The sequence below is a fragment of the Borostomias antarcticus genome (genome assembly GCF_949987555.1).
Source record: "Borostomias antarcticus genome assembly, chromosome: 2".
Taxonomy (NCBI): domain Eukaryota; kingdom Metazoa; phylum Chordata; class Actinopteri; order Stomiiformes; family Stomiidae; genus Borostomias; species Borostomias antarcticus.
The window spans coordinates 36,851,496-36,862,289 of record NC_140235.1 but is presented as its reverse complement, the minus strand read 5'-3'; the positions used below and the strand labels follow the sequence as shown (position 1 = coordinate 36,862,289).

At 41.7% G+C, this 10,794-nt stretch overlaps 1 protein-coding gene across 1 annotated transcript; it reads left to right on the top strand.

The window, feature by feature from the left end:
- Positions 1–3,363: 3,363 nt before the first annotated feature.
- On the top strand, positions 3,364–5,413 carry LOC311322912 (cytochrome P450 2K1-like; the record flags this gene model as incomplete). Its single annotated transcript, XM_084455030.1, is given in 7 exon segments — positions 3,364–3,511; positions 4,283–4,396; positions 4,627–4,814; positions 4,930–4,986; positions 4,988–5,072; positions 5,221–5,379; positions 5,382–5,413. Coding segments are annotated over 7 exon segments (783 nt in total).
- Between the last annotated feature and the right edge of the window lie 5,381 nt (positions 5,414–10,794).

Below are 10,794 nucleotides of genomic sequence, written 5' to 3'. Positions count from 1 at the left end.
GTTATGTCTATTATTAACCAAAGGAAAGAAACTTAGATTGTTTATTGGGAAGTAATGAGATTATTGAGAGCTTCTCAAGAGTTAAGGAAAGAGGCTTGTGCCAAAAACATCCAAGCTCTCAGCCAATCAGCAGCTTCCCTCTCTGCCTTTCATGGAGGGGAAGAAGGGGGACCCTATTTGCAGAGAAAAAAAGGGACTTTTTCCAGTAATTATGTTGAATCTAGTTTTCACTGTGTTATACATTGTATTCTGTTACTGAATGAAGAATTCTGGGTATTGTAGTGAAGACTTTTTTTTTCAATCTTCACTTGTTTTCTAATCGACAACCCCCCTCTCAAACAAGACTCCCCTTGTGTCACAGGAACTGCCTAGTAGATGAACTAACTGTTCAGTCTGTATGAGGATGTTTTTTTTTTCTCTTTGTTTTTGTGTTATTACAGATTGAATCATTCTTTGAACGCGCTCTGTGTGTGATAGAATGATAGTTAGCCTCCTGAATTTACCATTCCCAAGCTCATGCCCAAATGTCCTTAACACAGTGGTGGCATAGCAGTATAACTGCTTCGGCCCCAGCCTTGAGAGCCCTGTATAACGATGGCAGCACGAACCATGCTTCCCAGTTTGCCTTGTGGCCCCTCTGAGAAGGGGTGTGAATGGAATTTTCTGGGGAGGTGGGGTGATTGATTACACAATTTCATCTCTTGTGTGTCAAAGTTACTAAGGAGATATTTCAAGTTTCAGGGGAGACTTTGTTGTGCATGCCAATCAGCCTAACAGGCATTGCCACTTAGGCTCGGCTGCCAAAACTTTGATCTTTTTTTTTTTTTATCGCATTGAGACTTACGTTTTTGTGTTTCCTTTCTTGTTCTTTTTAAAGCCTATTGTGTACTTTTGAAGCACCACATGAACCTAATTTTCACAGTCACTTTTTGAGAAGCAACCACACATTTTTGAACTTGCAACTTAAGTATTCCTTGTCGTGGTTGTCATAGAAACCACAGGCCTTGTGTTGGTTGGCTGGACTTGACTTGATATTTTGTCTTTGTGTTCACACACACGTACAGTATCACACACACACACACACAAGCACACACACCTTATGTATCTATGTGTATGCTCTAACAGGGTTTTGGGTCAGCTCCAACACTCTTGATTCTATGTGTTTTGCAGCTATCTTTCTGTTGTTGTTTTACACTAAACCACACAACTCTGTTTTCCATAATATTATGGAACTAAGTGCTTATCATCGACTACAGTATTTCTGAAAGGTATTTCTGCTATGCCCTGGTTGATAGATTAATTTAATATGGATTATTTGTGCTCTATAAAGGTAGTAAGAATCTACCCACTTCATTTTACCTGTAACATTTTTCATACACACTTTATTTCCATTTCCACACATTTGATCACTGTTTAAAGCCTTTTCAGAAACTCATTTTATGGATAAGTTCTGGTCTTTCCCAGTCCAGTTTTTTTTTGTAGAAACAACCAGAGAGTTGAATAATTATCCCAGAGTCCCCTCCAGGGGAGTTTTCCTTAATCCCTGATTTAGGATCAGAGAGAGTGCCCCCCCCCCTTACTCCCAACTGTTTCTAGGGAGGAGAATGCCAAACTCACCTCACATCAGTGCTTGGGGAACAACTCCACTCTATTCTCTGTGTTTGAGCTTCTCAGATAGGACTCTGGTGTTACCTGGCTGGATTACAACAAGTGTTCTTTTCAATTTCTTCTTATAGGTAGAGAGACCATCCATTGACTGAGTCAGGAGATATGGTCTACTGTATGTTGTGTGATGTTTATTGTACTGTAGAGTGTGTGTGTGTGTGTGTCTGGAATGTGTGTGGTGTTTTGTGTATTGAGTTGGGTGAGGATGTGTGTGTGAGAATACTGCTGTTTCAGCTGCCTGCTCCTGGATGCTTGGTCTTCTCCTATGGCTTTATTTCTCTGATCATGAAACTGCTCTAATTTCTTGTATGTTTCTATCACGTAACCAATTTACATGCATAGACGTGCCTATGCACATGCCTGTGTGTACGCGTTGGCTAAACAAGGATTTTTGTTTCGCCACTTCTCAAGGACTCAAATAACTTTAAAACCCAAAACACTTTAATGTGAATACTGTCAACCTGAACATCCTGAACAAAAAAGGAAAAATGTTGATCGCAATGCAAACAAACTATATTTTTTAACTTGTATATTGTACATGAATATCTTGTAGAAGAGAATGTACTTACTAAACATATCTAATTGCCAATAAGATATACTGTATGTGTGTATTCCAATAGATCTCGCTGACATGGATTGGGAGTTCTCTCAAAAGCTTAAAAGGTTTATTGTATTGTATGACTTTATATGCAGGTAACCATAACTTCCTTCATAACAATAAATGGCGAGCTCAAGCCTCATTGCTTTGTTCTGTGTGGGTGTATTGCACTGGTTATTACTGGTACATGTAGATACCAGAGATACCATTGGTCTCTGGACTATGGTATCTCCCTTTCTGTTTGTCGTTCCCTCTGGATGGTATTTTGACAGCAGTGCAGAAAGGCCAAACATGCTCCGAGTCCTTCATAGTACACCTTCCATTGATCTCCACTGATGAATGGCCACATACTTCCTGCACTTACAGCCCTTAAAGCCTGCCAGTACTGTTGAGCAGCCGCTGATCCTCTGGCTGGCCAGTTCCCAGAGTTGCAGAAGGCCTCAACTGTGTTTACTGAGCTCCAAAGTACTGACTTTGGATCAGCACTAACTCACACCAAGCCCCGATCATAGGACTTGAAACAGTGAAACTGACCTAAGACCAGCGCTTAATGAGGGGATAACGCACTCCTGGGTTGGAGGATAGGGGACTGAAGGCTGGAATGAAAACAAGACAGTCACAAGTCCCAGGCTTCTTGGGGACGTGAATGCTTAGGAGCCAAACGGCGCAGAGCTGAGACAGACTCCCAGTTAAACCTCCTCCGGGTATCTTCATCATCCCAGTTTTATGCTTCTGCACTGTGTGTCACTTTAGACTGAGGACAGCGTGCTCATGGCTGGGACAGTCTTTCTCCTCTGTCGGATCTCTTCTCTTCACCCTGGTTCTGTTGACACCACGGAGACCCAAGAACTTTCCACCGGGCCCTCCTCCTTTTCCGCTATTTGGAAACGTGCTACAGCTGAGCATTAGGCATCCAATGAGAGACCTGGATGAGGTACTGTTAACCGTTTGTGAAGTCAGGATGAACATTGTATTCTTATCAAAGCCATCATAGACTTGTCTTACACACAATCGGTTAATGTAACGGTTTGTTTTGATTGTGCGCTTGTATTAGTTTAGCGGTAGTGGTCTGGAGAAGATCTGAGGCAAAGCGAGCTAACATGGTATCACAGCTGTCCAGACACTATGGTGAAGTGTACAGCCCGTCTCTGGGATGGAGGCCTGCGGTCAACCTGCACGGGCTCCAGGCGGTCAGGGAAGCTCTGGTCACGCGGGCGGTGGACTTCGCTGGACGACCACAGACCACATGTCACTGAAAATAAAGGTGGAATGACACAGCATTTTTACTCTACTGTTCGCTCACAAAAATGACATTGTAAAAATATGATTTGATTGATGAACAGTTGTTTGTAAGCAGGATTTGTACAGTGATGGAATTATGAAGTGTAGACTTAATGGAGATTAACTGAGTTTCACAGGCCTCTGAACACAGAAATATTTATGTGTAAGCTTCTCATTTCACACATATATGGAGATTTACTGAGTTTCACAGGCCTCTGAACACAGACATATTTATGTGTACGGAATAAGCTTCTCATTTCAAACATTGTGCTACAGCGTAGTGCTATTTGAGACATGTACTGCTGGATACTATGAATGTATATCAGCTCTGACAAACTATGCCTTACAACATGCATAATAACCTACCAGGCCTGGATCTAAATACTATTTGAAATCCTTTCACTTACTTTAGCGGTTGCTTGAGTCTGACAGGAGTGTTCAGGTGGGGGTTTTGGGAACAGCCCATTTGTGCCTGAGAATAACAATCGAGCACAGAGAATAGTGAAGATTTCAAACCAGGTCTGTACACTACCCCTGCTAGACTTTCAGGTCAGTCTCTTAGCGCTTTACTCAACTACAGAGGTGGTCTTTTTGGGTGGAAAACACTTCCGCTTCCCGAAACTCCTCGTAGGGCCTTTAAGTGAAATGTTGACTTGACAGCTCATACATGATATTACTGTAGATACCTTAGTCTACCTTTAAAGCTCTCCCAGAGGGATCCTGACAGCCGTGTGTTAGATGAGGAGAGGTTGGTGATGCTGTTACTGGACCTCCACTTCGCCGGGACGGACACCAGCTCCAACACCATACTCACAGCCATACTCTACCTGGCCACACACACACATATACAGTGTGAGTCGCTGTTTTGCATAACACAGATACACACACACACACACACACACACACACACACACACACACACACACACTCTCTCTCTCTCTCTCTCTCTCTCTCTCACACACACACACACACACACACACACACACACACACACACACACACACACACACACACACACACAGTCATCATCAGTCATCATACTCTTTCTTAATTCAATCTCTGTCCTCTCTCTCCCCATCCAGCTCAGTGTCAGGAAGAGATAGACAGTGTCCTGGGGGAGAGGGCGAGTGTATCATTCGCAGACAGGCACAGAATGCCTTTTGTGAGAGCTACGATCCACGAGATACAGCGTCTGGCCAACATTGCACCGCTAGGAGTGTTTCATGCCACAACCAGGCCTACCGAGCTTATGGGCTATGACATCTCTGGGGTAGACTCACACACACATAAGCATTGACTTGAATGATTGATTGATCTTTCAGCTGTCACTTTCCCTCTCTCCCTAACTTCTAATTTCTGTCTTTATGTCTCTCTATCTGACCAAGAGCACCCTTGTTATCACCAACCTGACCTCTGTGCTCTTTGAGAACAGCCAATGGGAAGCAGCCTAATGCCTTTGACCCTAGCAACTTCCTCGGAGAAGATGGTCTGTTTGTGAAGCCTGATGCCTTCCTGGCATTTTCTGCAGGTGAAACTGTCAGACTTGAGCACTGAACATATTTGTTATACTTGTCACAATACCATACACCCAGGCACACAAGGTTTGGTGTGTCAGTACAAAGACGGATATGGCTGCATAACTGGTGCTCTTCTCTCTGCTCTGCTTTGAACATAAGGTCGACGAGTGTGTCTGGGGGAGTTGTTGGCCCGAATGGAGCTCTACCTCATTCTTGTCACTCTGTTACGTCACTTCCTGTTCCTGTGGCCAGAGGATGCTGGGACCCCTGACCTTGCACCTGTTTTCGGAGGCATCCAGTTACCCAAGCCCTACAGAGTGTTGTTAGACAGAGAGGAAACAGAGAAGGGTGATGGAGCTGAATGTGGTTACTCTGAGATACTGTATGTGCTACTTTAATGAGGGGATGGACTTGTTCCATAAACTAGGATGAAAACAGCTGAATAAGTACTTTGCTCTGAGTTATCATATTCTTTTATATTCATTATCAGGTGTCTATTCATTTTGAACTTAAAATGGCACCAAATTGTCAATGCACTATAATAATGTGACTGAATTAATGTTGCAGTATGTAACTTCTGTGCTATGAGTTAAATTCAAGCTGCAATGACTGATTTCCCCCCCCATTGTTCACAACTGGGCTAATTAAAACCTGATATCACTTTGTTTCATTGAGCCATAGCGTCCTAATGGCGTCCAACTTCAATGCTCACCTGCCTGTTGTCAAGCACTCCGCCCCCATGCTTTAAACGTACATGTTACACGCTTTAGGCCTTTCGTTTGTAAACAAGTCTCTTACTGCCACCTAGCGGTAATGTATGTTTTACACATGACGTACTAGGGGAGGAAATTCTTGTTGAGGCAGAGAATATGTGTTGACAGGAGGGCCTCCCCAATTATTATTGGGCTGTGGGGGCATCTGATGATCTTCCATCCAAGCCCCCGGCCTGGTTATGGGTCCATAGTCTGGATCTCAATTCCCTACGGTATACTGTCCCCCATTATAAGGGACCTGCTCCTCTTGTCTCCCTGCAAACTTCCTACGCCTGTTTCTGGGTCTCTGTCTTTTCTGTTTAGTACTTGAAACTGGAGTAGGCTCTGCTCTTATTGGCTTACTTGCCTTAAGACGACAAGGTTTTGCAGCTGTGGCTTCAGCACCCTTAACAGCTACTGATGTGGTTTCTGTAATGGGTTTTTGGGACAGAATGCCACCAGTTTCAGTAATCTCATTCCTGTCCATATAAAGTTAATTCTTGCTCTTGCTAGTGACTGATACCAGTGTATATTTAGATAAGCTGCCCAACGTTGTGACCTAATAGGTCATAGAAGTTGATGAAAGGTCAGAGGGGTCTCAATTTACTTGGTCAGCAAAGAGCCGTCAACAAACAGCTGTAAGATTGCTTAATCAGACATGGAGATAGGTCAGTCCCCTAGTCTAATCTGGAGGTGGGATCAGGTTGATGCGGCATTATTCGTGCGCCAGGCCACTGCGGCAGGATACTGCGGCAGGATGATTTATAGCACAACACTTGTCGCTCATAATAGGGACAACCTAGAATGACCAATCACAAGTTGGAACTGATTACTGTCCAATGGGACATGCAGGCGTACTGGCCACACCTACAGTAAACGATATATAAGTGGAGACAACTGATGTGAAGAGCAGCTTTTTATTACCTGTGTCAGCTTGATTAGCTTCATTAACTTGGTAAGCTTTGTAGCTTTAAGCTGTTAGCTTTAGCTTAGCAAGCTAGCATGTTAGCATGCTAGCTCCACCTGTTGTCCACGATGCTACTCTGCTCGTCTGCTGTCACGGTATGGTAAATTGTCTATTCCTGTTACGTAACTGTTTTGTAATAAGCTACGTGTCAAATCTATATTGGACCATGCCTAAAGCTTGGTTGCTGTATTGTGTTTTGATATTGTGAAAGGTATTTTTGATTAAGTGCTATTATAGTTGTTTAATACAAGGCCTGTCTATTTAGGCCTAGTTCAGCTTCAATACTGCTGTACACTTTGTACTTTTCCAGAACACATCGTGCGCATGAAAAGTTGTTATTATCTGTGTTCCAGTAGCAGATAAGTTGACTGCCAAGGACACCTCACAATGAAAAGCCTGTCTGTGTTGCAGTAAGTTGTAACTAACAGAGAACACCTTAATCACATCGGCTGAATGGAAAACGAAAGTAGTGAGCTCATAGGACAAGCATTAGATAAAGGTTTCAACCAATCAGGTACTCACACATGTAGTCACGCGCCAATGTATTGTGTGGAATAGTATATACAGAACATCCCGACACTAGTCGGCGCGCTTACCCAGATACCCCTTGTGTCTCTGTGTAACCGTCCCTTTGCTGCAATTGTAAGGTAATAAAGTATGTTTCTTTTACTCTACTCTGTTGTATTTCGTGTCCTCATTTGACAAGGTTGTGTGATTGTGTTGGTCCTGGGGAGGAGAACCCTGTGGTAGGTACTGGTGAATTCAATCTGAAGTGTTATAATAGTACTTTGTGAGTGTCCAAATGTCATAGGTCAACCGAGTCCAGCCACCACAATATGCATATTCTTTGTTAAATAAACTACAGAAAGATTTCTCTTCTCCATATTCATTGATCAGTAATGTTTTAAACAAGGTTCCTCACATCACTACAAAACCACAATTTCTTTCACATTTAACTTCAACCCATTAGTATATCAGACATAGGCCTACATATTGGTCTACACACTGTATTTCAATGTTTCTACTGCAATGCCTTGATCTCATACATCCAAAACCATGCCTTGACATGCATAATCCAAGCTGCATGTTTTGATCATATCAAATGAGTCGACCATGAAAGGCGGAGACTAATGGGGTCCTGTCTGAATGCACACTAACATGTTGGATTTGTCTGCACTGTCTGGCTGAAAAGGAACTCCTCATTTGCATGCTGAAATATGGTAAGCGTATTTATCACAGACAAGGATATTTTCAATTAATTCATATAACCATGAACAGCTGTTTCATGTTATTCCACACAGAGAAAACTTTAATGTTCACTCTCTCTTTGAACAGTAAGCCTACCATGACTTATAGCAACTTGACTCGACTTGCTTTTTTTTGATTTTCCATTCCATTAGTCACATAACCACGTTCTTTGTGTAGAGTATTCTAGCAACAACATTGGGCTTTTCTTTACATTTCATTTTAATTTCAATAATCTGGGACTGCATCCCAATGTTGTTTGTAAGGGCTAGTAGGGCTAGAGCTAGAAGCCTACTGCAAAGGCCACTTCTGTAGACTCAGAGTTTCACCCAAGGTTGGAGTCATAATGACACCTGGTATTTAAGGGTGGGCAACTTGTTAAGGCTTCCCTACCAGTAGAGTGTTTAGATTAGATTGGTTGAATATACTGGTTGGTTGAATATACTGGTTGTATGCATCAATGGTTATATTAAGCATTCCAGACCCTACAGTCGGTGATTGCTGATTGTTGATATTCATATTAAAAAGCCTCTTATGTGAAAGAGGTAGAACAGAACATTTATTTGGCATATGTGATAAGTACACGTACAGGAGGGATTCTTCTCATTGTCTGTCTTTACAGTTTCAGTTTGCTTATTGGCACATAAAAAAGGGAACAATAATGATTGGGTAACAATTACAAGAAAGGAAAATGGTGCAGGGATGAGACAGGAACTCTAAAAGGCTTATATGAAGCCTCCCCCTATTCAATCTTATAAACAAAGATCAATCATTCATCACCCAAATCCCCCCTCCCCCCCCAACTACAGTATCTTATCAGTACTAATCACTTCCTCATTCCAGTACTACTGCAGGTACTCAACTAGACATTTAAAGGTTTCCACACTGGCAACTATTAACTAACTTTACTATACTATCCGTCGTCTATCAGTATCATCCTCATCTACTTATCCCATCCGATCATGGAAGACTGTGTGTCCATGATGTAGGCAGTGCAATAGCATTCAAGTATACATTTGTGCAGAGTCAGTTGTTGTTGTCTGTTGTATAGGCAAGAGTCCATTGTTATTGTCTATCGTATAGGCAAGGTGTTGGTTCAAGTGATCAAGTGTACACAAGTGCAGTCAGTTGTGGTCTAATGTATAGATTTGCTGATCCCTCTCTATCAGTCTACAGACAGCCGTCTGCGTCAAGCCCAGGAGGGAGCAGAGGAGGTGAAGATCATCATGCAGATGAATATGGAGAAGATTGAGGAACGCTCTGACCTACTGGATGATCTTGACGAGAGGGCTGAGAAACTGAAGACAGTGGTGATTGCAATTTTCACTTAGTGCCGTTAAAATAGCTTTTGCCGTTGTATACTTTTTGCAAACAAGCAATTATAACATTTTGACTTTGCCTTTTTTTTTAATTCATGTGTCCTCGGAGTAGGGTGAGACCTTCCTGAAGACAAAAAAGAAGCTCAAAGGTCAGCAGAAAACAAAGAAGCACAACAGTCAGCAGAAATGTGAGAAAGCTCGTCTCTGTTTTTGTTGGGCTAGCTGTGGTTATCATTGTTGTAGTCATCATTAGCCTAGGTGTGTCTAAATCAAACCCTTCAGTTACAAATGAAAGAGCCCTCACCTCTTCAACCCCAGAGCCTGGGAGGAGGTAGTGACCAAATAAGGCTTGAGACTGAGACTAATGGGGTGCTGAAAAGGGGGTGGTGCAGTATTAAATTATGGTGGCTAGATAGCTGGCTACTAGTTAGCAGTTTACCTATTACCTATTTCCTATTAAAAATAAATAATTGCGTCAAAAATTTGCTTGAAAGATCTCATGTCCAAACTCCAGACACACTGGAGCCTGAGGTCTTGTAATTACTTATTTTGTATGATGATGATATATGTCATGTTATTGATCATTTAAACATATAGTTTGTTTTTAAGCGGTGCAGCTGCTTCTATCCGTGACGTGTCTGTGACATGTGTGTCTGTGTTCATATAGCATGAGATTTAGACCAATCAGGAGTCGTCAATACTGTTGCACAGTCACCCCAGCGCTAAAGGGCAGGCATGAGGAAAGCATGGCCGGCTTCAGACAGCTCTATATCAAGCAGTATAAATGTCACAGTACTGTTGGTTAGAAAGTGGGTTAGGGCTATGAATTTGAAATAACAAACTGCAGCTAGTGGAGCACTGAGCATTCCACAATTGCATGATTTTCAAAAAAACACTCAATATTTCAAAAACTATAAATGCCATTGCGTAGATAGTTTGACGAGTAGTTTGATAGTTTGACGAGTGAGAAAACACAAGTGAAAACACGAGTGAAAACACAAAAATCTGAAAATGTTGGTGTATAAATAATGTGAAAGTACACCGAAAATTGCCACCTGTTTGTGACTTTTCTTTCTGAACGTAGGCCCTATCTACTGTTAGATTTGTAGAACTGTGGTAGGCTATGTTGAAAATGGAGAAGCAGATTAGACATACATCTCTGTAGAATCTGTTCAGAAGGTTTTATTTTCCATCTTATGTCAAGCATTTTAAGTAATTTAATTTAACATATTTAAAATATGTATAATTTCTCTGCTGTAAAGCATTTTAGCGGCATTTTTTGTACAACGGAGCTATATAAATAAAGTTTATTAGATTTGCATTATACACATTTGTATTATTTATTTATGTATTGTTTATATTTTTGTTGTTGATAGTTTTATTAAATTTGTCAAATCTGAATTTTATTTTCATATTAAAGCAATACATAGCGTTTTCTCCGGTTTTCTCA